The sequence below is a fragment of the Orbicella faveolata genome, unplaced genomic scaffold (genome assembly GCF_042242905.1).
Source record: "Orbicella faveolata isolate gen_17 unplaced genomic scaffold, um_ofav_v1 contig_13, whole genome shotgun sequence".
Classification (NCBI taxonomy): Eukaryota; Metazoa; Cnidaria; class Anthozoa; order Scleractinia; family Merulinidae; genus Orbicella; species Orbicella faveolata.
Genome location: NW_028301540.1, coordinates 28901707 through 28929523, shown reverse-complemented (window position 1 = coordinate 28929523; position 27817 = coordinate 28901707). Strand labels below are relative to the sequence as shown.

Sequence of the window (27817 nt, the reverse complement as noted above, 5' to 3'; positions counted from 1 at the left end):
CTAACCATGCAACTAACACATTCTTAAAATAAAATCCAAGTTTCAATTTCAATGTTCTCAGCATTGTTTGGCAACTGTTCAGTGTGATGTTCCTGCTGATTAATTATACAACGAGACCGACTATATATCATGATAAGGGTCTTAAAGAGGTATACCCCCAATACAGGAGCTAAAATTTACCAATTTTTTCCGGGAAATGACATATGTGTGCCAGAGAGATTGGGACTAGATTGGGACGAGATTGGGACTGAGATTTCGGCAAGAATTTACGGGTATCATGAAATGGGATTAGGGAAAACTTTGGGCTGAGAAATGGGATTCAACTGATTCCATAGTCATTTCTCTTTGCAGAACTCGAACGGCAAAACGTTTTTTGGCACAGGGAAATTACATGTACTGTAGGTGGTTATGTAGCAAAAAAAAAAGGAAATGGATATTCAAAGTAATCACTATCGTGATAAGAGTATTATTGCTTATATTAAACACTGGATTCCCCTGATTTGACCCCTCAAATAAGGGGAGGAGAAGCTGACACAAGCCGCCACAGAGAGGCGGACCCGCAGAAAACAAAGCGACAGCCTCGACAGATCAGAGACAGAGCACAGATGCCGCCTCTGCAACAGAGACTGTCACTCTGCATCGACCTCTGCAGCCACAGACGCCGGTGCTCCAGCCAAGCAGACAACTAGGCTGCTACTCATGGTCAACCCTGACCGACGGAGGCCTACTTCTATTGGATAACGCAATTCAAGAGATTTTATTGGCTTAGCCAGCGTAGTATACATAAACAATAGCCTCCATTTGGCGCGAAAATATGCTAGTTAACAATTATTCACCGAAGTGGAGGTGAATAGTGGTGGATATTTACCTCGCCGCTTCGCGGCTCGGTAAACACTCAACACTTTCACCGACTCTGAGGTGAATAATTGATTTAGTATATACCACACAAGCTGAATAATTAGCGGACCAAAACTTTATTTTATGTGTGACAAGCGGTCGGAAATTTTAAAATCGCTCGCGCGAAAAGCACTATTCACTTGTGTGGTATATACTAATATAGGATATTTGTCCGCGGACATTATCTGTTCCGGGAAGCGAACAGTTTTCCGAGAGCGTAGCTCGAAGAAAACTGTGAGCTTCGAGGAACAGATAATGTCCAAGGACAAATATTCGAGTATATTTTCGCGCCAAATGGAGGCTACTGTGTTTATTATCCTTCCGCAAATCTTTTTCGCAACAAGTTTAATTTGGAAAATTGGGGAATATTCTCGGATATTCCCAAGTTCTAGCTGGGGAATATTCGGTCACGTGACGTGTTTAGACCAACCGCGCGCGAGTGAAAATATTTGATGGATTATAAGAGCAATTATGCCATGCTCTACAAATAAGGTAAGCCTATGCGCAATTTTTGGGGCGTTTCTGTTTCTATTTTATTTCAGGTTTCTCTAGACCGGGTGCGTTTTTAACAAAATAATTATTCCACTCGCGCTTGCTGGATAAGAGATGATTATGATTATAGCCAACTCGTAACGAGACTAGTAAAGATTTTATTCGAATGATCTTCACCGGTTCGTCTTAAACAGTCAAGACGTACAGCTGGATTAGTAATAGAGGAATGGACTTCAGGATTGCCCACAGTTGTTTGTCAACAAAAGAATGTAGAAAAACTTTATGTTGTTCTAAATTTCCATTTATTTGCAATATTAAGCTGTGTAATTCGTGCACAAAAGCAATAAATAAATATAAGATCAACTATAACGACATTATTGAGCGTACGATTGCGAGAAGGATTATTTACAGTAATCATTGTGTAAGGAATGGTGCACCGCTTCCGAAAGTCATCTTTCTTCTTCCCCCCAATAGAGGCGCCACTGCCTGGGGGCTCAAAGTAAATTGAACAAAGAGAAGAAGGCCAGATCATAATGATAATAAGTAATTATTGCTTTTGTCCTGACTTATTGTACCATTTTGAATTTTTCGTTCGATCCTTTTCATTTCTAAATCTTTTCATTTATCCACAATATTTAAACCTAAAGTATTTTCGGCAATGACTAACTATAATACGTACAGTCATTTGTCTCTCCTTGTGTAGGAGAGCCACAATGACGTTAAGTTCTAAACATTTTTTTACTCTCCATGTGACTACAATTACGTCATAACAGGCCATTTCCGAATAACCTTGTGCCTCTGTTTCAAAACGAGTCCCCGTGCAAAACCTTTCATATGAAAATGAGTTTGATTTGCGTGAAAATGAACTTGTAAATGAACACAATTTCATATGAATGATTTCACAAAAGGACACGCTTCGACACAGAGGCAACTGGTAATTCGGAAATAGCCCATTCTATGAGAGAAGACAGTTACGTTGGTAACAGTCGCTATGGACAACAACTTCTTGTCCCACCTTAGCGTATCTCTTTCGACTCTGGCATTTCAGTCACTTGAGGAATGAAAGCAAACATTAGAACTGTCCTGACGAATACGCGACCAAAATTGTAGCTTTACACAAATAAAAAAGACACCTAACTTTACCTGTTATGTTATCACTAATAGCACCACATGAGAGCTGAAGCCCAACTCTGTAAAGAGCTTTCAGTTATAACACTGTCAACCTAACAAAGCTTTTTGGTGTGTTTTCTACAAAATACTTAGTAACTAGAAAATTTTAAGATACCTAACTATAAGTTAGCTAACGTACATACTTTGCTGTTGTGTACAGGGATGCATGTACAACAGCCATAACAAGATATTTGTTTTACTGGGTTAAAAACGTTCGACCATTCAAGTGCCATTATCATCATGTAGTTTCTCCTTGGTACATGGACACAGTTAACCAAACAAGTAATGAGAATATAGAAAACCGTCAACCAAATTCTCAGAGTGCGCAGACGCCACATTTTGCGTGTTCTAGTTTGTGCGAAACGCACAAAGACTTCCAGCTTCATAGCAAAGCGAATCAGTATATCTTTATACGACATTTCCTTCCTCTCCAATAGTTTTTTTTTTTTTTCCTGTTTTCTTTTTTAAGGTCTTGGCGCCACCTTTGTGATAATTTGAGAGTTCAACCTCCCGTTTTCGTGTAGACTCATTATCTCACCGCAGTGTATTTGTTTTCCAATTTGTTTGTAACAAAGTGGAGCAGTCAATTATCTTCTCATTAATTCAACATCGTAGATACATTCAAGCATATTTGACATCCTTTCAGAATTTCTTTTTAGTTGGAACAAAGTCTCGGTACAAGAGTTTGAATCGTCTGTTCCACTATCTTATCTGTCGTGGTAAATTCGAGAATTGCCAACATCCTCTCGTCTCTTCCTAAAACAAGACCTAGCTTCTCGTATCACTGAACTCCTACATCTTCGAATAGACTCCACATCATCCTTCATGACATATTCTCTTATGTGTCAAGGTCTTATGTCGTTGCTTCAAACTGTCTAACGACCTAATACCCTTTCGTAACATTTCTTCAATCCGACGCCTTGGCCTTTGGTTTGAATCGTCTGAAGAACTGCACAGTAGGTACATGAACCTGTTCGTACAAAGCGTTCCTGACAGAAGCCGTGAACTTATTCACCAAACAGAAGGCGGTGGATACCTCAAACACAAGGTTATAAAGGATTACCACACGAAAATTCCCCAGCCAATCCAGTCGGCCAAACTCGCCCATCAGGTCAAACTTGGTAATCCCTAAAATGGAAAACACGTAAAAATTGAAGGTAAGTGTCCACAGAAACCCACAAGGGAAAAGGAATCGAGAGAGACCTAAGCCCACCTAAGGGCGGTCAGCTAAAGAAACGCTACGGCAGCCAGCTCGGGACCCGCGAAGTTAGCTGAGGACTGCAGATGGCCTATGCTTCACTGACGAGCGACGGGCAAAGGAGAGTACACACTTCAGAAGTTTGCTCTTTGGTGCACTCACAAAGTGTCAAAAACGCTAGTTCAATGTTGAACCAATGCTAGAGGTTTGCTCCTCCGTAAGCTACAACTCACTTTTTAGGACTCGAAGTAAATGCATTGTCTTACATGAATGACCAAGTGGTGAAAGCTTCCGTTGGCTTGTGTCAAAATTTGACCTTATTCGATTTACCTGAACTTATGTCGTCGAAAGGCGCACGTTAACTTTCGTCTTGTTGCGACAGAAAACTTGACCATCACGTCAGTCTAAAGGAATCCTCGTCACACAGGTTTTCTTAATCATTACATGTATGTCCTAAAGACCTGTATCGTGACGACGTCACGATTATTCACGTCAAATTATTCCCACGTACTTACCAAGCGTTCTAGACAGAACTGGTAAAGCTGAACTAAGAATCAACAGCACGATACAGTTAACGATCACCTGCGGATCAAATGGCAAAAGATTATTAAAACAACAATGAATTATAAAAGCAAGGCCTTACATGCATTCTGACCTTCATGGAAAACGGAAGGATGTAGTCGAGTGTAAGTCCGTTCGCTGGCGATCAAAGAGGGAGAAAGAAACCGATCGGTGCCAGCGCGTATGTCGGCTTAAATCTGAAGCTTAGAGCGACGAGGAGAATTGGTACCTGAACATGTGCTATACTTCGCCTAGAAGCGCTTCCCAACCCCCTAGCATTGTTTCGGTAATTCGCTGGCACCCACGCTTAAACCCATGGGTGAAGAGGCACTGTAAGAGTTAATTTGATTTAATTGTTGCTTCAAAATACAGTTCACGGGCTTCAATTACAGCTAAAAAGAAGCCTTTTGACTCCAAGAAGGGCGAAAACTCCGATTGGCACGGCATGCTTACCTTTATTGTGGCAGTTTCCCGCACCACAGGACGCAGGCGCGCGAAGTATGGAACGCTGTACAATCCCACCAAGGACGCAATCATCAAGTAACTAAAGGCGGTTAAAGTAAAACACGGGCTTGCATTTCTGATTTTAACTCACCGCTGTAAAGAATACAGTAGGTTATGCTGTTGAAGCGAAGTCGTTTTTAAGCCTATTCCGTGTGGGCGCTATCTATATATATGCATTGCCTTTGCTAAATCTCTCTACTCAAACTTGCATTTAAGCCTGTAAACTGGTAAAAAGTTCAAAAGGATACAATATCAGGATTATTTCTAGAAGAGCACCAAGTGTTCCCATCATCGACGAAGATACTTTCCCCAACACAAGGACCTGAAAGACATTAAACAAACCTTGTAAAGAAACAGTCCTATTACACTTTCTTTTCCAGTGCTATTCTCAAACCCTGCAAACAACCAACAGAGTTTACTGTTTCCAAAATTAAATCGCTTCAGGTCGGCCAAGACAAATATCCATAAAATGCGATGTGTTGAAGAAAATACCACGCATGCACTTAGCGTAAAAGTCGGGTTGAGCGAGAAAACGTTACCACATGCAGCAGTATACCGTCACAGTACTTTATAATTACATAACTAATCAGCAACTCAGGAATGTATGTCCAAACGCTGCGAATTCGATGGAGTGTTCCTCATTGAGCAATACAAGCTCGATTTCAAACATACGCTTATGGATTAAAGTACACTACTCGCTTGGTCTTGTGAGAACACGGCCTCAGCTCGCGCTGAGGGAGACGTGGTGTCCTGGATGTCTCTACTAACACTACAGGCAAGTTAAAATTGCATTTAACTCTTCTGACCTTGTATCAAAAAAAGAAAGACGACAAGTTGTAAATCAAGCATATTTTAAAAGACTGTCAATCTAATCTAAGTGACATACCGTGGATTTTCTGGGCAGGGCTCCATGAACAAACAACAGACTGAGGACATTTAACGCTACCATGGCCATGCAGCTGGTCTGATTAACAAACAATAATAGGATGGTAATCCATCACAGATACAACAAGTTTATGACGCCCCTCCCCAACATTAGTTAGTTTTCTTTCTTTCAAGATTTCTCTTCCTTGCAATCTGCCAGGACCCATTTATGCTCCTAAAATCCACTCCTTTTCAGACCTAGCTCTTTCGTGAATCTAACAAACTACACCAAGTGATATGTTTCTATTTACTTCTTTCGCTCTCTTTCAACTTCAAGTTTAATACCTTCAAAGCAAAATGGCGACATCTATGTCCCATGTTGAGACCAAGAAAGCTCAAAAACCAGGTCTTTTGATGTGGTACATATCTATGTAAATTTGGATTACAAGCTGATACCATCCCCACCCCCACCCCCACCCCCACCCCCCGTACCCCACCCAGGCATCAGCACCAAGCAGTGATTACTTATAGCATGATGAGAACATCTTATTACACCTATGACTTGATTGCATATGTTTAGAAGGTTGTGTACTATACCAGAGTTACACTGATCTTCACCAAGTGCTCAGTTTGTTATAATTACTGTACTATTGCTTCAAGTTAAAGGAGTCATCTTCTTCAGGTACTTACTGTTAGGATCAACAGAGCGAGAAGCAGAATCGGATACACACAGTTCCTTTGTAATGATGATGCCCTGATGCTCCTTTCTGACGAACAAACAACAATAGCAAGATCAGAGAATAAAAACACAGCACTGCCGTGCTAGTCTATCACAAGGAACATCTTAACATTTCAAGAGCATTTACTTAGGCTTCGCTGCAAACATAACCTAGTTTGGGAAAACTCAAACTTGTCCTCTAACTCATAGTGGTGATAATAGCGGTAAACTTCAATGGCCAAAAAAGAAAAACAATTTCTTGAAGGTGATACAAACCAAGCTCTAGTCTTTCGATCTCCAGTTGTTTCAATTTGTCTGGATCATGGTGAACACCATTGCGCACCGTCATTCCATTGTTATAACCTGAAACAAATACACAATAGAGTCACATGTGTAAGTACCAAACGAAACTTTCTTTGCACATGCTGACGTTCAATTCCATGTCCACTTTAAAGTTCCACTCTTATGATGTAATAATTAATATTAGAAGTCGAAAAATCTACCAGTAACCTAACTGTACTAAGTACTCAGTTTCTCATTCTACATGGTATACAAGCAACTTACCATTCATTTTCCTTTTTAAACTCTCTTCTTCTAATCTAATTGCACTTATTTCGTCATCCAGGTCTCGAAGAAACTGAAAAATTATGGTAAAAGGAAAAAGAACATGACACAAGGAAAAAATCCTACTACTAATACTGAAGTACACTGCACAAAGGAGACATACAATCCAATTACACTGTACACCAATCAAAACCTGAAGTACATACATATAGCTGTCACAAAGCATGCCAGGCAAAATGTGTGCAAGCAAGCAAATGGTGTAGAGATTACTTTTCAATACTCAAGTGAAAACTGCTCTATTATAGTTTAAATCAATCTTGCTAGACGTACATGTAATGTGGCTTCGAGCAAGAAATGTGCATTTGAAACTTAAAAGATTGTTGATTGGTGTTATTTATCATGATTTGTGACACTGTACATGTACAGTGTAATGTACAGTGTATGTTGAGTATATAATTATTTCTTAAAGCCTTGACGTTCACAAGTATACATGTACCTGAGGTTTGACCACGTACTGTCCCAAGACAGTAAACATCCGTGCAAATCCAACTGGGGTGCAAACTAAAGATCAGAAGAAAATATGAAGCAGTGTTTAGTCGTCAATGGATTCAGGTCTCCCTGAGTTGGCAAAGTCACTACTGGGTTTTACAGGCTATATATGTGCAATGAAAAACTGCCAGGCTGCCTCAGAGGAACACACAGGATTATCTATTAAGTTCTGTTCATACCTGGAATAAATAGAAATAATGCTCTAAGTCAGAAACTACAATGTATGTATTTGCACTTACTTAGTAGCATCAGACATCCAAGTAGTGATATACATGAATAGATGAATGGAAGACCAGGAATCCAAACTTCTGAATTGAAACAAACAGAATGTTCACTTAATTAACAAGTTGAAAACTACCCAGTTTGTATGACTGACTGTCCTATTGACATCCCGACTGTCATCAATGAATTATTATAATTGTAATTATACTCCTTTTCCCCTTCCTTTGTTCCATGACTCAACTTCTTTATCTTATAAACTGGGTATGCCATGATTTTGTTGTGTCACCACCACCACCACCACCACCCCCACCACCACAATCATCATCATCATCATCATCATCATCATCATTCTGGTCGTTGATGTCATCATCATCATCATCATCATCATCATCTCTCTTCACGTGAACAGGCACTGTAAGGCCTTGGTGCTATGTATACTGTATGCCTTACACAGAGCCACACAAAGTTATACAATGTAGATGAAGTATACACAGTAGGTACATCACAGTATTCCATGTTCACTTGATAATTCACTTACAATTAATTTACATCATATGCCACATTCAAAGTTATCACAGAACAAAATAGTATGCCTCATGGTCTAGACCATGTTGGACTCTGGATCGTAGAGCAGGGCTGAAAAATGAATTCACCATACATGATCCAGAGTTAAGCTTGGTACTGATAAGCCATCAGGTGTAACTGAAACGGACTTTTAACTTTACAACTCACTGTCACTGTCTGCTCTACTATTAATGGTGTTTTGGAGCACTGACAAACAGTCTGTCCACTAATGCCTAACCTTCATCACTTGTCCGTCCCCTGTCAATCAGAGCTAAACCCACCCAGACGATGCTGGTCACCAGAATGGCCAGCAAGAATAGAACCACTGATGTCTCATAAACGCGTGCCATGATACCCTACAAGAAAATGGAATTCACACGACATATGAAAGATGAACATGGAACAGCCATGAGGACGTAAAGTCAAGAGAGACCTAATTTAATAGGTTCTACCATTGTTATGGTAACCTATTATGCCATGAAGATGACACCGACGATTTGGCGTATTTTACACGATATTAATATTGCAACATCACTGTAGTAATATTGACCTCTCCAAGTAATACTGCTGGAAAATGCTGGAAACTTCTACCAGCCACCTTACAAGTAAGAGGGATAATTTTTAACATGTAATCTTGCCCATGCAGCTTATAAATTAGTTGTTTCATCAACCACTAACTTAGGTGTAGCCCAGTCAGTAGATCACTGACCAAGTCATTGATAATGAACTGGTTGTTGCATTGACTATTATTAGTAAATACAATGCAATGTATATATGTACAGTACATGTAACTTAAGAGGTTATTAACTAAAGTAATTATAATGAATGTTACCTTTCGTGAACCAGCGAATCCTTCTGACTCAGTAAAGAAGTATGCAAATGGAATAGCAACAAAGAGTGACATGTATGAGCCTAGAAATATCTGGTTCCACATTCCTGTCGGAGATGGTCAAAGAGGAAAATCATGAGCAAATATACATACAAAAAATATAAATTAATACAATGTGTGTTTGTCATTGTTGTTGCTGTTGCTATTGTTTGCATTGTTTCACTAGATGCATACATAACATGGGCCGTCATTAAAATTTGAGTCACCAGTGCAGCATTGTTGTCCATAACTGTAGCAAACTTGTCACTTTGTGGGTGAATCAACAGCAAGCAATGGCACTCAAATTCACGGTTAACTTTTCTCATTTGCATTACTGTTTACAATGTAATCTAAGATGTACAGTATGTGAGGCAATTTTGGGTTATTTTGTAGTTTCAGGCTCAGCCCAAAATTGCCTGGCGTCTATGTTGGATTACATTGTAATGCAAATGAGAAGAACTAATTGTGAAAAGGGCTATTTTACCCGAAGCATCAAGGAAAAACCAAGAATACCAAGACCAAGACACGTGTAATGGGCGACAGCCATTAATGACAACCCTGTTATCTTAAGTCACTTACCATGGATAAGTGAGCCGTTAAGCCATTTGATGTAGTAACTATTGGGATACATAATCATGATCTCATTACTGAAGATTGACATTGGCAACAGAAGGACTGCACCAAGAGACACTGTCAGGGTAAACGTGCACAGCCAAAACCTGCAAAATATCATGTATACACAGCATATTAAATGTTCAAAGTCATCCTAATGGAAAATGATCATATATAAAATGATACATATTTCTCATGTATGAAATAACTTGACAGAATACTTACGAAATCCGATAAACAAAGGCATCTTCTTCATCTTTAAATGAAGCAGAAAAATTAAGTTAACTACTACAGGTACAGTAATTTGTATTGAATTCAGTAACATTTTCTGTGGTGTTGTTAAAAGTTTTAATTCTAATAAATAGATACCTCATGTATTAATGTGTAGTTTCAGAAAACATCCATTGATTCCTCCCCCACGGAAGGGGCTTTTTTTCTAAGACCCCATCCCCACCCCTTTAGAAGTTGCAATAAAGCTTCATACATTCCCTCGCCCTCCCCACCAGCTGGCCCCCTTTCACACCTCCAGAAAATTCCAATCCCTTCTGTGGGGGAAGTATCGGCCCATTCCATGATATTTTCTGGAGCAACATGCAATAAGCATCTATTAATGTTGGTCAGATTGGAAAATACACATACATGTATAAAAATTTGCATTAATTTCAGTTTTAAAAATTTTACTGTCAGGTGTCCATATTACACTGTACAGTCAAGCATCAAGAAACTTGGAACTTTGAGTTTTGACAAGTTCTGGTTTACATGTTTCTGATATAAAATGCAATAATTACCACTTTCATTTGGTGATAAAAAGGTAGAAAATAAATCTCTCGTGGTCATTTGACTGGTAACATATTTAAACTCAATCGGTTGCTTGTTTCTCCCATTCTGTTGATAAATGACCAATTATTTGCTCCTACTCCGATCCCAAAATGGTGTTAAATATTGTATTTTATATCACAGAAAAAATGATAGCCAAAACTTGTAAATTAAAGAAATTTGAAACTAAAATTGACCACTTGCTCATGGAAAATTGAATTTTTGTGGCGTAGAAAGCTTTCAATAATATTATTATGACCGACAGCATTGCATAGATAGTTCCCCTTGAGAAATTAAATCTGGTTTGACTGCAATTGTATGAAATCAGGGCTCAAAAAAAGTATGGTCCAGTTGTCCAGGACAAGTAGATTTTCCCTCTGGGCAAGTAACTTTTTATTCTAACTTGCCCAAATCGCAGAGTGATTCAGTCAATTAAGTCCTCTGTCGACCAAATCATTGAAAAAGCAAACTAAGACTTATGCCCAGGGCAAGCAAAATTTTACAGCTAATTGTCCCAAGGGCAAGCTAAAAGTAAGTTCTTTTCAAGCCCTGGTATTTTATTTAGAGAATTTACATATTGATTAGATGCACAGGGAACCACATGTAATTGGCAACAACATTAGGTGAAGTTTGTCACCTCTCTCACCTGAATCAAGTTCATCTCTTCGTCTTTTGTAAGTGCTGATTACAGCATGAGAAATACCATACAAAATAATGAACACAAGCAGGGATATCTAAATTGGACAAAATAACACACTCATTAATAATAATAGAGCTCATTATATGGCTAGCTGCGTAAGCAGGAAAGATGGACCAAATACTACACTGTGATTGGCTACCCAAATACGCAAGCTGACATGATCTTGTCCGCTCAGGATTACGCCCTGTGTCCCACAAGGTTCCCCAAAACTCATACTGACAGTAAATTCTTTATTGACCCAGCTTGTTTGGTCAAGATCACTGGATATTGGAATCATTCATTTTTTACCCTGTTTATAATGAACCTTGACTCCAGCTTGGTCAATAAACATTCAAAAAAAGAACTCGGCAAATATGCAATCCCCTTGAGCTCATGCTTGGTCAATTAATTACCCATGCATAAAAGGTTGAATACCTAGTGAAAGTCCCTCAAAAATAAAGACCTAAAGACCAAACATTTAACACCAAAAGCAAAACCTGATGACTAAAAACTTAGGCTCCCTTTTTTCTTCTTTTAACCACAGGGAGTAAGTTTTGGTTTCAACTGGCCAAAAAACTAAGACCAAATGCTAAATACCCCCTCCCCCCTTTCTTTCGTTCTTTCTTTTTCTTTAACAAAGGGTCTGAACTGAGGGCATGGGCTTCATGGATTGATTTTGTAATTATCGCAATGTACTCATTGCGATTGTGTTGTAGTTCTAGTTTTTGTCATTAAACCATTCTGAGTTTGCTATTCTTGGGTCGTCTTGTCCAGCCTCATTACTGGTACTCATTGCTCATTACACCATTACTCATTACTCATAAGTCATTACTCATTACACATCCTCTTGTACTCATTACTCATTACTCATTACACCAAAAGCGAATTTACCTGAAGACCAAAAACTAAGGCTCCCTTTTTCTTCTTTTAACAACAGGGAGTTAGTTTTTGTCTTCAATTGGCAAAAACTAAGGCCCCATGCTAAATACCCCCTCCCCCCTTTATTTCTTCTTTTTACTGGGATCTGTTCAAGGGGGCTGAACCCAGGGCATGGGTTTCATAGATTGATTTTGTAAGAACACAGCCTCATTCATGGGGGTTAAACTTCATTTTCAAGTTTTCTGCATTTGTAACTAAAGCAACTCCGATATATTTTCCTGAGCTTAAAGATGTCATGCCAAAACAAATTCAAATGTTGCATGTGTGATTAGTGATCTGTGATCATTAATTGGAAGAGATAAATTTAATCTGGCAGCCATGACTTCCATTACAAATGCTAGACACAATGAAACCATTTGAAACTTTTGTCCTGCTTTATAATTCATTAAATTTTCTGAACCAGACAGTCAGTTAAATATCTCTGGACAATTTTAAATGACAAATTGCAGCTGAATATTGAAATAGTACTTCTGATCCAGTCACAATGGAAATAAAACCCGAGATAGAAATTGATCATAAGAGTAATAAATCACTTTTTAAAGCTTTTTTTAAATTATTGATTACCAATATTAATAAGGTTATCAAGATTCATATAATGCAATATTTCTCACCCTCGAGTGATCTGCAGTTATGATACCTGCATACCACGAAAAGATAGGAAAAACACGAAAACAGTCTTCATTACGGCGCAACATCAATTAGGTTTGGTAATAAACAAGTTTTGACACTAGAACTACTCACATTATAAGCTTACTGTCAGTGGTTTTCATTCGATTAGCTACAATTATGCTTGCCTTTTCGTTGCTTCTTCTGCGGTCATTTGTCGACCAAATCTTAACAAAGTATAAGAAAACGCTTAACTTAACACTCACCACATATTCTCTCACTGTATCATAAAATATCTGTTCTGCAACATCTCCATCGCTGTTGGCTTCCATTACTCATCCACTGGACAAAAAGCTCGAAAATCTCGACCTGTTTTTCCCACTCATGTTCCTCTCCAAACTACTTCCAAAACCTCCTCACTTGAGAAATAGGGAAACCTTTTCCATCTCAAGGTACCAGAAAGCCAGAAGTGAGCTCCTTCAGTTTAAGACAATAAGTTAAGTCGAAAGTTGAACCAGTTGGGTCAAACTACCCGGTCAAAGAAGCCCGTAGAGAAGGAACTCACGTGGTGATATAAGGTTTCAGATATCCTTCGCAGTCGACTTTGACCAATGTTCAACCACTCTGACAACCAAGACCTACTTAGAAACAGATATGTGGTTATTACAGTCTCCGTAAAGTCCAAAGACCACGCTGTGTGACTCCTTGACGATTTTGCAATGATCCGATCAGATTGTTTTGCTCGTTCCATGTCCCAGTGATTTGTTCCAGTCCTTTCGACAGGAGTAGGATCTGGGTCGAACGGATCGAGAAAAGGGAAGGTTAGGGTGGCGCGGGGGGGGGGGGGGGGGTGGGGATGAAGGGATGATTCACCCCCCACCACCCGCCCACATCGCTGCGACCTGTCGCAGACCATCACACGACATAGCCCCTAAACTCTAGAAACTTTTCCTTTTTTATAACTAGTGTGTATTTTTTGACTGGTCCATTGACAATTTTTTTAGTCTCATTTTAACCTCGCTGGACATTTTGAGCTGGTCTGTTGCAAATTTTTCCACTGATATGGCTGAGTTCTTGACCAGATTATAAATTATATCATTTTTGTGGATGTGTGCAAACTTTTGCATGGCTCAACCAAAATTTCTTTCACATTGCAGCAAGGGAGTGGATTCAAAAAACTTTAGTTGCTGGTGTAACAAATAAGATGTATTTCTTAAATAACAAAATCTGTCTTTAAAAATATTTAAAATCACTGTACATGTGTTCTAAAACATTGATTGGCGCTTTCTTGAACCAGATACTTTCAGAAATCTTCGGCCACTTAGAAGTAAGGGCCAAATTTGGGAATCCGAATTATGATAAAACTTAGGCAGATCAAGAAATTTGTTCCAACCAATTTTTCACATTCAAAACAATTCCTAAAAAATTATGGAGATTAGATGCAAGCAGTATGGGGCTTCTCCAGAATGATAAAATTATACCTTGAGAAAAGCAGCTGGTAAACTAGCTTCTAGAAAGAGGGCTGCCGGTGGGCAAATTTATCCAGATATGTGGAGGGGCACATAAATTTAAGGTGGAGTGGAGGTGAGCTGGATTGGGTGGTTACTGACCCTCCCCTTCCCCTGTTTGGATGGAGAAGCAAAAAATAAAAATAAAAATGATTGTGACATAATAGCAGAACTAAAGGCAAACACTCTGAACACAGGTACCTGATTGTAATTACAGGTATTTTTTCCTAGTTAAAACAGTGATAAAAATACGTCATTTCTAGTGTGAGAGTTTTCAGTAGGTTGCAATTCTCAAATTTGCGACATTTTAAGGGCAAGCGTCATTGATTCAGCATCCCTAAGGTACCAGCCATCCACTTTGAAAAATCCTGGATCTGCCCCTAGGAGTGCAAGGCAGGACATATTATGACAGCATTTTGTGCCTTGTTATGGACTAGTAAGCAGGGTTCTATTTAAATTTTCAGCAGAGGGCAACTGGTTTTTATAGGCGGGCAAAACTTTTTGAACTGAACTACTATTCAAGAAAAATGTTCCTTTAGATGGTCAAACCAGGCAAGTAAAAATGTCCTCACAACAGGTCAAGAGTAAGGAGTAAGGAATTTACAGCTACACTGCAAAATTATGCTTGTCCTGATACAGAAACCAAAGGGCATTTGGTCCTCTCTACTGAAAGATTGCAATACTCAGTGACTCCACTAAGACTGAACAGGGAAACCTGGAATACAGTGGATACCAGTATCTAGCTAAAAAGTCACAAAATGAACAAAAAAAGGATTTTTATCAAGGGTTTATTACAAAGGTAATCAGTGTATGCAAACCTTTCATATTTGATAAAGATACACACTATATTAGGTAGCCACTGTTGAGTAAACAGACGTCGCTCTGGAAATGAAGAACTGTCAGTTTTCCAAGCAAGTATAAAAATAATATTAATAGACAGGGTCTCTATGTGCTATTTATTACTATCTTTAAAAGAAAATGGTTAATTCTAGAACCTTCATTTTAAAATTTGATATTGTTTCTGTGTTCTGTCGCCCCCCAAAATAACAGTTAAAAACAAAACATTAAAAGAATGAGTGTAATGCAAAACAGTGCTGACTTCCAAAAATATTTTCATGCAAGTACACCATCCACTACATATTGAAATAAACTATCGCACAGTTTGTATAACAGCGGGACGCTAGCTAGTGTTCAGATACAATCTCCGAAAGCGCATATAGCTGGTTGGTTTCGAGTTACATCTTAGATTAAGTACGTGTGTATCCAGCATGGAAAATACCATATGCAAAGGTGTATATAGATATATCAAGTAACAGTTTTCATGTCTTGTCTTCTCTGATACAACGGCTGTAATCGTTCGGAGTGAAACGGAGAAACTTCCATCATTCGCTTGGTTTCTTCGCGCTCTTCTTTGGAGTGGCTGATTTGTCATTCGTTTCTGGCTTCTTTTTCACTGAACCCTTAGGGCGTCCACGAGGTCGCTTTGGTCCTGTGGGTTTAGGAGCTGCCTCTTTCTTTTTCGTCGATTTCGAGCCCTTGGGTCGACCCCTGCCTCTTTTAACGACAGGTTCGCCAGATTGTTCGCTAACGGCGGCCGGAGCGGGCGATTTGGCGGTTCGACCACGCTTTTTTGCTGAGCTCGCTGCTGCCTCGACGTCTGGCATTCTGATCACAGGTCTTCTTCTTTATGCACTCTACCAGAAAATCCTGAAACGATTAGATAAATTTTAGAAGCTTTCATCTGGGAGCAACATGGTTGAATTTGCGTTTGTGGATGCATTATTTTTAAGCGTGCAAATTTCAGTCATGTCAATTTCACAACAGAGTTGATAAGGGAGAACACCACAGAGGGGCATTAGAGGCGCGAAAATGTCACGCGAACAAAATAAATCAAAAAAAGAAGTAATCGAGGAGATCTCTAGCACTTTTGAGCGCAGAATAACGATGGACGATTAAAAACTTACCCAATATTAGCTGCGCACAACTGGGAACTGTAAAACAAGCGACCGTTGGGAAAAACACAACACAAACAATCAAAACAAAAGAGCGACGCGACGCCAAAAACATCAAACAAATCCCAGGATGCCTGTCACAAAAATCTTCGTTCCTTGTGGTCAGTGGAAAAACTAGAACTCAGGTTTCGTCGGTTCCGTCAATATTTCGTGTAACAGAGATCCTGGGAACGAGATAATGTGAATCCAATATGGCGGGAGCAGCATGTCCGTTTGGACGTTTGTCACCCTGTAAACATGTCGCTCTCCGGGATCTCATCCAAGGTGTTAAGAAATTTGTAGTAGTCTGCAAGCGTCATGCATCCAACAACAATTCTTTCAGCAATGATGTATTTTCGTATAATCGCTTGCCGGCGTCTCTTCACGATCGTTTTGGATTTAGACTGTTATCTCTCATGGCACCAAGAAACGCACACAATTTTCCGCGACTGTGGAACCGGAGTTTATTTTGGTATTGCTGTAGGTAGGTGTATTTTCTTGAGTGGGAGGATTATCTGAATCAGTGTTTATTTGCTTTCAGTGGCGGCATTTTCACGGTACAGTGTGTGTCCGGATGAATTACGTAACTGTCCCAGGTTGTTACCTCAGACTTAAAGTACGGCTGACCCGTGTGTACATATATACGTGGGATTGTCAAGCAAAGTGTAGCTTGTTTTGCGTTATATTCGCTTGATGGAATAAGGGTTGCGCAAGAAAATCTATAGACTATAAACATCCACCTACAGAATAGCTTGCCATGATCATGAGGCACTGGTTTCGCCAGCTGCCAGCTGTTTTGGACAACCCATATCACTTTGAGGCTGCCGACCTCTCTCTCCCATTTTCTAGGAGGCTGTGTGCTTTCTACATTTTTTTTTTCGATCTACGTCTTTGCCGTATGCAAGTGGCTGAATTATTTTTCTTGCTTCCCTTTTAGGAGATATTGTTCAGGTAGTTCACATATTGAGAAAACACAAACTGACCCAAAGACATTAACAAGACCGCATCTTTCTCATCTGTGTGAAACAATAAAGAAGGTAAACCAAAGTTTATTTTGCATCAAAGGAAAGAAAGTAAAGAAGTTTTAAGAGAGCACTCACTACATAGTTTAGCAGAATGGGCATTTATCGTGCTGTGGACATTCACTGTTTTGAAAAACAAGAGTGTTTTAATTTCTTTCCCACATAATAAATTGTACATCTAACTTGTTGCTGGCTTGAGGGTTGTTATCAGTACATTGGGAAAAATTCAAATAAATCATGTTTACAAATGCAGAAAATACCCTTTAAATGGTCAGGGGTGATATCTCTAAACTCTCCACCCCCTCCCTCCTCCAAAAGGTTAGTTTGATTCCTGGCTGAAAGTCTGGCTCCACAGTAGAAAGATACCAGAAGATCAGATTTCAAGATGTTAATTTATGAAAAGTAAGGAAGTTGAAATTATTTTTTGGTCTGGCAGGAACTCAACTCATCCATAACACCTCTTAGAGAGGTAAGCCATTATTACTTTGATGGTCAAGGAAAGTACATCAGACCAATGATTGTACTGCTGGCAGCAGGGGCATGCAACTTACATGCATCTGACACCAGGTTAGTGTTATTATCAGGTACATGTATATGGGAACTAGAGGCAGTTAACTGTGTAGTCCTGTGATTCAAGTTTGTGCCCGAGGCACTAAACGTACTTTTGGTTGCTCAAGAGGGGACATTTATTGCAGGGGTTTCATTAAAGGCTGGTCACTGGGCAAATTGACCAGCTGCAAGGATGATTTTCCTCCTGCCTGGATTGACCATAGAGGAAAGGTTTTCTTATAGGGAAGTTAAGTTCAAAAAGTTTTACCCGGCTGTGACAACCATTTTCCCTCCTGAAACTCCTGTTAGTGGAGAGGGGACACTTACTACAGGGATCATATGTACTAATGGCATCCGCGATCGACTGTCAATCCATGCCTTCGATCAATACCCTTGATCATCATCTTGATTGGTACTCGATCGACATCCTGATTAATACTCAGTCGACACTCGATTGACACTTGATCAACAGACGGTCAATAGTCGGCCAAGTGTCAACCGACTCATATGCATCGATTTAACATTAGTTGACAGTTGATTGACTGTCGACCAAGATATCGATGGGGTGTCGATCAAGTGTCAACTGAGGTGTTGATGGAGAGTTGATCGGGGGTTGATTGATGGTATCAATCAAGGGTATCGATCCACACTCGTCCGCGGATGCCTTTAGTACACATGATCATATTACAGTAGTACAGTACACAGTGTTTCAGCCAGAAAATTTTACTTGAGGGCTAAAGTGGCCCCTGAAGACCATATTTAGGGGCCAATGTTTTAGGAAAGGGGCCAATAAATTGAAAGCTATAGAGAGAAAAAATGCATCAGTGTACCAAGGAAAATAAAGCATTTTATTAGGATCTATGATAAAATTTAACAGTAAGTGCTTTTTGAAGGGTTTCTACTTAATACAGTTTCTTTTGAATCAGATACTAGTATGAAGGATCCGTGTATTATAAGAGAGCAATCCATAGGCATACATGACATAGTCAGTGATCAAGAGTTTGCAAATTATGCATTATAGGGTGATTTCAAACACGGTCAGCCATTTCGAAGTTTTTTGATGTGATAGAAGCAAAAGGATGGATTGACTTCTTTTCTTGTGTTGAATGTTTTAGAAGCAAAGGTCTTTCAATGTCATTTTATAGAATGGCGTAATGTGTGACAAAATAACGGTTATTGATCGTCAACACTGAGAAATGTAGTTGCCTTTATGGCAACTAAACCAGACTTTTTGCTTGGTTGCCAAAGATGAAATGTTAGTTGCATTCAATTTGGTGACTGTATCGGTTGCAATTTTGAGCCCTGGGATGTCTTTTAAAATACTATGCCTGTACTATGCCTGTATGCCTGCAGCCTTGAAAAAGGAAGGGCAAAATTGGCCCTTTTTTTTCTTTTTCTTGGGGCCATCTCTGATTTTGACACGGGATTCCCGCAATGGCGCGGTCTGGCAGAAACATTGGGTACAGGGTGGTCATTTCTTTTTGATCATATACCTCTGTACATCTGTATATGTAAGTGATGCTAACAATTTTTAAATGTATATAAAACAACAGATAGTTAAACTTAAGAAATGAACTACAATCAGTAAGTCGATGTTCTGGTAGTCCTAGTGGCATTGGTACAGTGTATGTTCAGCTGACAAAGCAGATTTCATAATTTGTTTGTCTAATCAGTCAGACTGATGTCAGTGCCCTGAATGTCACTTTCACTGTGGAGGCAGTTATTGGAAGCTGATTTTTATTGAAAGGAGGGTGCCACCAAATCAAATCATTCAATTTCTTATTATGTATGGACAAATGGACAAGTACATCATATGTAAGGGTTAGGAGAGCTGGGATCAACTTTTCTACTATTATAATTTTTTTTTATTATTAATATTGCTACTCCCCCTGGAAAGGGTGATAATCCAACACAAGATGCTGTAAGTACTCTGCCTGTCATCCCCCAACATTTTGTCCATTGTGTGAACAGTTTCCTGTCACACACCAATTTTTTTTTTTTTGACTGGGCTGCTTGCTTGAACCTCCCTTCTTTTTCTTCTTCAGGACAATCCTTCCATCTCAAGAAATTGTAGTTATGGTATCAGAAATGATTCACACTGCTAGCTTGATACATGATGATGTTATTGATGGTGCGGATACAAGACGTGGCAAAGTCTCTGTGAACAAAATGTTCGGAGAAAAAATGTCAGTTTTGGCTGGAGACTACATCCTTTCCTGTGCTTCCCAGGCTTTGGCAAAGCTTGGAAACAGTGAAGTGGTAGAGTTATTAGCCAAAGTTGTAGATGACCTAGTAAAAGGTGAATTTTAAGTAAATAACAAATAAGAATAAGTTGCATCGTTGATGGAGTGACTCTGATCTTGGAGTCTGAAAGGTTTACTAGACTAAGTGCCTATCAAGGTGCAACCTCTGTAGGGCATGCTATCAATGGTAATCAGTCACAACTCAAGGTTAGATATAGAATGGTACATGTCTCAAGATTCCTTGAATTGCCACCTAATAGTTCATAACCTTGTGCTATTGAAAATTTTGTCAAGCTGTTGTCCGCATACCTGTAAGAGGTGAACGTTTTGTAAACCAGACAAAAATAGAATGTGTGACTTGTGCATTGCAGTTATTGCAAAACTGTTTTAATTATAAGGTCTTAATTTATCAAGGGAAGCATAAAAATAGCATAAAGTCACTAAATAAACCAGCTGCCCTCCTAACATTAAATACAAGCTAAGAAACTTGTAAAGTGTAAAAATGAATATCATCAGTCTATATTTTTACAAAAAAGCTCCAAATTACTAAGCCTAAACAGAAGAACTTGTGATGATTTTTTCTTGATTGCAGATCAGCATAAATGCATAGATCTCCATGTAATTTTACTAATTTATAAAATATGTATTTCACACCTTGCTTTTATTCAGGTGAATTTATGCAACTAGGTTCTAAAGAACATCCAGACGAGAGGTTTAATCACTACTTAGAAAAGACATACAAGAAGACTGCAAGTTTGATAGCTTGCTGCTGTAAGGCAGTAAGTTTGTCATTGTTGTCATTTCCTCTAGTACTTTGAGTTCCAGCAAAGTTAACTATCCAGTTCACGTAATAATGGTGGCCAGTACTAAATGTTAATGTGCAATAACCACATCCATGGTCAAAGCTCAACCTTTTCACTCCCGTGGGGAAAACCACATATTTTGTTAAACAGTAGCCATAGACTCAAGAACCACACATTGTATACCATTCGAAAGATATTATTTGTGGGACACCTTACAGTACGTCATACTGACAGCCATAGAGGAAGCCTCGGTTTTTATTTCCGTGGGTTGATGTAAACATCTAAGAAGCTTTGGGAAATTCAGGTGTTCATGTAATTTTCCAAGGTTTCTTGCATGTTTCTATCAGGCTAACATTGAGGGATCATTTTCTATTTCTAATTGATGTAAATAACAAAATTCAAATGTAATACAACACAGCCATGTTTATACAGACTGTAGCTTCCTAGAAAATCACCAAATGGCCTCTTTGCTCGACCTGGTCACATAGTACAAAATTGTTTATGCTGGGGTGAAAGTTGGGCAGGGTCAGTGCAACTCGAAACAAAGGAAATTCAAGTTTGACTGGTGCAAATTCCTTTGTTCTGGATGTCTCACTGTGCAACTTGCGGCATAGCATGGCAGAATTGTACCAGCTGACTAAGTTGTACAAATGGACACTTTCCATCACCAATTCCATAAAGCTATTGTAAGTGTAATTTTAAACACACATTAAAGGGCATTAATATGCATGGTTGTTTTTTTAGGTTGCTGTGTTTGGAAACTGTAGCCCTACAGTACAGGAGATAGCTTTTCAATATGGCAGAAATATTGGAATGGCATTTCAGGTACGTACTGTAGCACTCTTGTTGTTATTATCTTTATAAATCTATTTTATGCGTTCGTTACTGTCATACAAAATAAGCAAATCTTGTATGAGTAAAACACAGAGCAATAATACCATTTATCATCCTAGTCGCAATTTTGTTACGTGTGAATATATTGTGAGAAAAAGGCACAGCCTTCTTGTACAGGTCAATGTTCAGTGGATGCTCTTGGTGTTTTCAAAGTTCCCAAAGCAATGTTGAAAACTTTGAAAACATCACCCCAGGGAGTAATTACAACATAACCGGAAATTCGTTGACAGGAAGTGACGTCATGAAGCTTCGTACCTGCCAATCGAAACCCGGAATTGGAAGTGACGTCACGAATTGTAATTGAGGTTGTGCATTGTGTGATTTTCTGTAGAAATAAATTTCACTGGACTCTTCGCAAGTTGACCATCCTCATTTCATATGGAACCCTGAAAGGATAACACCTTATTTTCTATAATGTCTTTGGTGGTGGTGTAGGTAGTGGATGATATTCTGGACTTTGTTGCCAGTGATGGAGAGATGGGAAAGCCAACAGCTGCAGATCTAAGACTTGGACTGGCGACGGCACCTGTTTTGTTTGCTTGTGAGCAGGTGATGATGACGATGATGATGATGGAATAATACATCAAACAGGAAAGACCGTGTTTGACCACATTTCTAAACACCGCGGAGAAGCGAGTTGAAAATGCGACGCGCAGCGGAATATTTTTGACGAAATTCGAGGTGTTTGGAAATGTGGTCAAACATGACCTTGTCTTGAGTGTTTGATATATCTTCTCAATCGAAACTAAAACTAAGGGGAAAACGGACTGATAAAATCGTAGAAATCTGTATGCTGATTAACCGGGTAATTAAGATCAGATATCCAAACACCGTCTCGGTCATGATTTTCTTTGTTTAAACTTGATGATTAATAAGGGTGCGTTTCTTTGGGGTGATCTGGATCTGGATCAGTTCACTATTCCTGATCCAGAAAATCGCAGAGGAACGCGCCATAATGAGGTCGAGAAAGTTAAATATAAGTTCAATACACAAAGGTATGTGCACACACATCTTGGACTGTAGGTCAAAACGCCAGCCCTGGAGTTTTTACGTGGGACAAGCTTACTTTGGTACTTCAACCTCACCGTTACAGAACGAGGAACATGCTTAGCGTGCGTATATCGAGTTATGGATATACGCGGGAGGTTTGGAGAGCATGAAAGAGTTGCTCGAGGCGACAGCTAGGCAGATAGAGATTTCGTTCACGATGGCTCAATAGGAACTAGATAGGACTAGCGCGCGGGCTATGTTATAATTGATTATTTTGCATATATTCTGAGCGTGGACTCTGTCTTTTAAACACACACTACATGATGTCATGTAATATGTCAAACACGAAAGACCGTGTTTGACCACATCTCCAAACACCGAGAAGAGCGTTAAAAACACGACGCGCAGCGGAGTATTTTTGACGAACTTCGAGGTGTTTGGAAATGTGGTCAAACGCTGTCTTCAGTGTTTGATATATCTTCTCAGTCGAGACTAAAACTAAGGAGAAAACGGAGAAATAAAATCGTCAAAATCCATGCTAATTAAGATCAGATATCCTAACACCGCCACGGTCATGATTTCCTTTGTTTAATCTTAATGAATTATTAATGAGTCTGAGAAGTAGCATTAACGGTTATCATATCCTATCTTTTTTACAGTTCCCTGACCTAAATGCCCTTATTATGCGTAGATTTAAAGGACCTAATGATGTAGAGGAAGCACGTCAAGCTGTCCATAAGGTCTAGTGTTCTTTCATTTAAGTTTGTGGTGTCTCCTTCCTCGGTGTACCCATACATAGGCATCTTTATTCATGTATTTGGATTGTGATCTTGTTTTTCTGGTCTATGCTCGTAGAAAAAAGTTCAGGCTGGCACAATTGTTAACTCAATACAAGCTCCAGTTACGAGCTGAAAAAATTAGACCTAGGACGCGTCTGTACAGTGAGTCTGAAGTAAAGTATTGGCAAACGCCAGCGAGAACATGAAATGTCTGCAGCTCTGTGGATTGTTTCATTTTACGCTTCAGCACTTTACTAGAGGTATTTGTGAGTAGTTCACCTCAGATTGAGATTAGTACCATACAGATTAGTCTTTATTCAGCGGACATAATTAACTCGAAACAGGACTCTTCATATGTTAACTTTTAATTAGCAGATACGATAGACTACGTGTATTCCCTCTTTCGCTTAGTCCGTCGCGCGAGACCGTAAATAAAACGCGCGGCCATTTTTTTTTTCTCGCGGTTTTCTTTCGCGTCACGCACGACGGACTAAGCGAAAGAGGGACTACACGTGGTCTACAAATACGAGAGAAGCATGTTGAATATAGAACAAAATATAAATTCGTTGTTTACAGAGTGATGGTATAGCTCGATCGTATACATTGGCAAGCCAGTATGCCAAGGAAGCAGTGAAGCAAATAAACAAGTTGTCTCCATCACCTGAGAGGGATGCCCTTGTCAAGATCACTGAACAAGTGCTACAAAGAAGAAAATAAAAACTGATCTCTTTCCTTGATAGACTTGTTAACAGAGCCTGATTAATCATCAAGCTGTTGTCTTCAAAATCCTGACGATCAAAACCTGGAAAATGTACCTTTCCCCACACCTCTTCTTCGGACACGCACCTTCTACTCCTAACACCAAGACATTCGCCACAATCTTCTCGAATACAGCTTTATGATTTGAACAGGAAAATCAAAGGAATTAAAGGACTGAATAGTCAGTCTGTTTTAACAGTATTTTAACAAGAGAAATTCAACGTAAGATTGGTAAGATCACTGCTCTTTGTAGCCTCCTAAGGAGACCATCTTTGGTCCTGTCACGCAATCGCCACGTAATGATGGAAGGAGAGATTTCGTGACGACTCACCGACTATTTCCTTGAAGTAATACTGTGTATATTCACCTTCTCACCTCAAACTGACAGAAAGACAGAAATATTCTCTCTCTGGTTTTCTTCCAAGGAATGAAGCAGAGTTCCACAGGATATTTCAAGTTTACAGAGTGGTCTGTTCCTTTGTATCCTAGCTCTTACAAAAAGAAAAGACAAATTGTAATAAATATCAGGATATTTATACCTAATTAGTGGACGCAATGGACTCAAATCAAAGCACAAGACCCTTAAGTAATATTTTTTAAGGCAGTCTCTCAAATGAGGGGGTTAGCTATAAACCACTCCGCGACCACTATTTTCCTGCTGCTTTAGCCAAAAGTATTTAAAAGATGCCTCCGGATTACCATTGGTGATAGGCTGCAACTTTAGAAGCGCAATATAGTCAAAAAATATTTTGTCAGTAACTGTTTTGACAGAGAAATATGTGGACACGCTGACCATTCGTCACTAGCGAAAACTGTGAATTTGCAGACTGAAATACACGCTAACCCTGCGTTACATATGAGTTACCTTGGCACTAAACTGCATGTACCCTTCCATCTTTTTGGATGCAGGTTTTGCCTCAAAATCTTCTAAGGGGGTGGAGGAGGGGTGGCGGCGGGCGTGTCTGTGAACATTGCAAGTTCCTTGCATGGTTTGCTCCTAAAACATCTCGATGCCCCAATGTACTGATTGTGTCTTGTCGAGCCACTTTATTAGACTGGCCGCCAAAATCTTTAATTTCCAATTCCATTTTTATTAACTGGGCAAAATTTAAAAGGATATTGTCACGAGATCAATCTTGCTTGGACTCAGATTCATATGTAACCTACAATTATAAGGCCTCGTCCACACCAGGCCGCAAAAATTTGAAAAAATTGAAATTTGAAAACTTTATTTCTACGGTTAGACCTACCGTCCACACTAATCCGTCACAAAAACGGAGCATTTCGAAAATACCCTTCAAGCCGGAGGAATTTGAAAACGCGCCGGCTTTGCGTTTAAGTGTAGGCGGAAAACATTTTGAAAACGTCACGATAATCAGGTAATTTTTTTTCCTCAAATACAAATACAAATAACCGGTGAAGGTCGCGTTGTCTAATTTCTCCAGCGTAATGTGGAGCCTAAGCTGTGACCTGTAAAAGTTTGATGAGATTTCTGCTATTGTCGATGTCCTCACAGTTCAACTGGTATTACGACAAATTAGGGCGATTTCAATTTGAAGTGATATATCAAACACGAAAGACAGTGTTTCATCGGGATATCCAAACACCGAGAAATACGACGCGCTGCGAAGTATTTTTGACGAAGTTCAAGGTGTTTGGATAGCCTACTTGAGACACTGTCTCGAGTGTTTGATGTATCTTCCCAATCGAAGCAAAAACTAAGGAGTAAACGGTGAAGTAAAATCGTCAAGATCTATGCTAATTAACACTGGGTATCCAAACCTCCTCCACGGTCGTGATTTTCTTTGCTTTAATTCGATGAATTATCAATGAGTTTGAGAAGTTATGTTGAAAGACTTTCTTGTTTGATATAACTTCTCAGTCAAAACTAAAACTTAGAGAAGAAAACGAAAAAAACCCCTGAAAATCTGTGCTAATTAAGGTCAGATATCCAAACACCGCCAAGGTTTCAAATTCAACGTGACGAATTATTGATTTGAGAAATTTCTTTCCTAACGACTTGTAAACGTGACAAAACTGTTGACTATAAGATTCCTGAATTAGCTTTGACGATTCTTACGGCGAAACACTAAAACAGAACTTTTTAGAAACTGAACAGCAAACCACTTTTGTTTAAGAAGTAATAGATCAAACGCGACCAAATACTGAGAAGGTGAGGTGTTTGGAAATGTGGTCAAATATTGTGTTCAGTGTTTGATATATCTTCCCAATCGAAAATAAAACTACGGAGAAAACGGACAAATTACTGGGATTTCAAAATGTGGCCGTTGGCCGTATTAACCGGGTGGCCGCATTAACGGGGTTTTCCTATGGGAAACTGTATATGCGTTTCGCCGGGACAAAAAAAAGTCGCCGTAATAACGAGGTGACCGTAAGGCGGAGTTCTACTGTATTAATCAAGCTGCACACTGGTGAGGTTTGTATCGATTAGGTTTTGAATCACCAGTGTGGTTAAAGCGTAGCAGATGACTCTGTCATTAAGACTAATTAATACTCGACAGATTGTTAGCTGGGGTTTGTGCTTAAAGCTAATGCATAATAAAAGCTTTTAACAGAACGTTGATGACCTAAACAGAAACTGTGAGGTTTGAATTGATTTTTTTAAATTTGCTTGCCTTAGCCACTAACTCAGGCGGTGACGCAGGACATTTCAAATCTTCCAGGCAATATCAAAGGTGCTTTGGCTGTTTCCTGTGTTATCACGTGTAACTAGAATCATTAGCTGTCCTTTCTGACACTTGGTAACGTCAACGTCATGATGTATTAATGAGTTTGAGAAGTAATAGATTTGTAGCATGGACAGTGTCACTTCGGGGCTCTAACCTATATTAATCAAGCTGCACCCTGGTGAGGCTTGTATAATTGGATTTTATATCATATTGTGCAAGCGTACCAGATGACTCTGTCATTGAAACCAATTCATTCTCAACAGATTGTTAATGGGGTTTGGTTATCATAGCCAATGATGTTAAATGCTTTTAACAGAACGTTGATAACCTGAACAGAAACTGTGAAGCTTGAATTGATTTTTTTTTTTAGTTTGCTTGCCTTACCCACTAACTCCGACGGTATCTAATTCAAGACGACGTTGGATATTTCAAATCTTTCATGATGAGGCAATATAAAAGGTGTATTGTCCTTGATCTGCTTTGGCTGTTCCCTGTGTTATCACCGACGTGTAACTAGAAATATTTGCTCTCTGTTGACACTTGGTAACTTGCAGTAGGTTGTGATTTCGAGAAGAAAGAATGGTTGAATGGGTGGAACTTGAAACTTTAAGATTTCTCGAACAGATGTGCTTTTAAATAAGCTCTTTTAACAAAAAAGCTATCAAAACTATGCATATATTAGCTATTTTCTTGTTTTCCGTTGATCGCCATTCTAGGAAAATAACAGCTTCTGCTGTAGAATTAAGCAACAGATTAGTTCACGAGA

The 27817-nt window shown here is 39.2% G+C and overlaps 2 protein-coding genes and 1 long non-coding RNA gene across 3 annotated transcripts; 1 reads left to right on the top strand and 2 right to left on the bottom strand.

Moving 5' to 3' along the window:
- Positions 1-1668: 1668 nt before the first annotated feature.
- LOC110045093 (limb region 1 protein homolog) lies at positions 1669-13568 on the bottom strand. Its single transcript, XM_089285341.1, has 16 exons — positions 13090-13568; positions 11246-11333; positions 10009-10039; positions 9751-9890; positions 9136-9239; positions 8542-8659; positions 7757-7825; positions 7465-7529; positions 6969-7041; positions 6681-6767; positions 6377-6453; positions 5709-5786; positions 5071-5144; positions 4772-4862; positions 4273-4339; positions 1669-3687 (listed from the first exon to the last, which is right to left on the bottom strand). The coding sequence occupies exons 1-16, from the start codon at positions 13153-13155 to the stop codon at positions 3467-3469; spliced, it is 1449 nt and encodes a 482-aa protein (XP_089141467.1). The 5' UTR covers positions 13156-13568; the 3' UTR covers positions 1669-3466.
- A 1700-nt stretch (positions 13569-15268) lies between these two features.
- Positions 15269-16412, bottom strand: LOC149115898 (uncharacterized). Its single transcript, XR_016206160.1, has 2 exons — positions 16296-16412; positions 15269-16038 (listed from the first exon to the last, which is right to left on the bottom strand). It is a non-coding gene; the product is annotated as an uncharacterized LOC149115898 (long non-coding RNA).
- Positions 16413-16515: 103 nt separating this feature from the next.
- On the top strand, positions 16516-25563 carry LOC110045078 (all trans-polyprenyl-diphosphate synthase PDSS1-like). Its single transcript, XM_089285340.1, has 9 exons — positions 16516-16806; positions 17260-17359; positions 17781-17911; positions 19939-20192; positions 20806-20915; positions 21684-21764; positions 22269-22382; positions 23483-23563; positions 24179-25563. Exons 1-9 carry the CDS (start codon positions 16535-16537, stop codon positions 24317-24319), a joined length of 1284 nt encoding a protein of 427 aa, XP_089141466.1. The 5' UTR covers positions 16516-16534; the 3' UTR covers positions 24320-25563.
- The last annotated feature ends 2254 nt before the right edge of the window (positions 25564-27817 follow it).

What these genes read in the sequence shown, in the direction of transcription:
- LOC110045093 (XM_089285341.1), bottom strand. Translation starts at nt 13,155, where the DNA reads ATGGAAGCCAACAGCGATGGAGATGTTGCAGAACAGATATTTTATGAT. An exon ending in GGGACGGACAAGTGATGAAG is followed by an intron (nt 7,826 to 8,541) that starts GTTAGGCATTAG and finishes GTTTCAATTCAG; the next exon opens with AAGTTTGGATTCCTGGTCTT. An exon ending in TGGATGTCTGATGCTACTAA is followed by an intron (nt 7,530 to 7,756) that starts GTAAGTGCAAAT and finishes TCTGATCTTTAG; the next exon opens with TTTGCACCCCAGTTGGATTT.
- LOC110045078 (XM_089285340.1), top strand. Translation starts at nt 16,535, where the DNA reads ATGGCGGGAGCAGCATGTCCGTTTGGACGTTTGTCACCCTGTAAACAT. An exon ending in TAGCTTGCTGCTGTAAGGCA is followed by an intron (nt 20,916 to 21,683) that starts GTAAGTTTGTCA and finishes TTGTTTTTTTAG; the next exon opens with GTTGCTGTGTTTGGAAACTG. An exon ending in ATATTGGAATGGCATTTCAG is followed by an intron (nt 21,765 to 22,268) that starts GTACGTACTGTA and finishes GTGGTGGTGTAG; the next exon opens with GTAGTGGATGATATTCTGGA.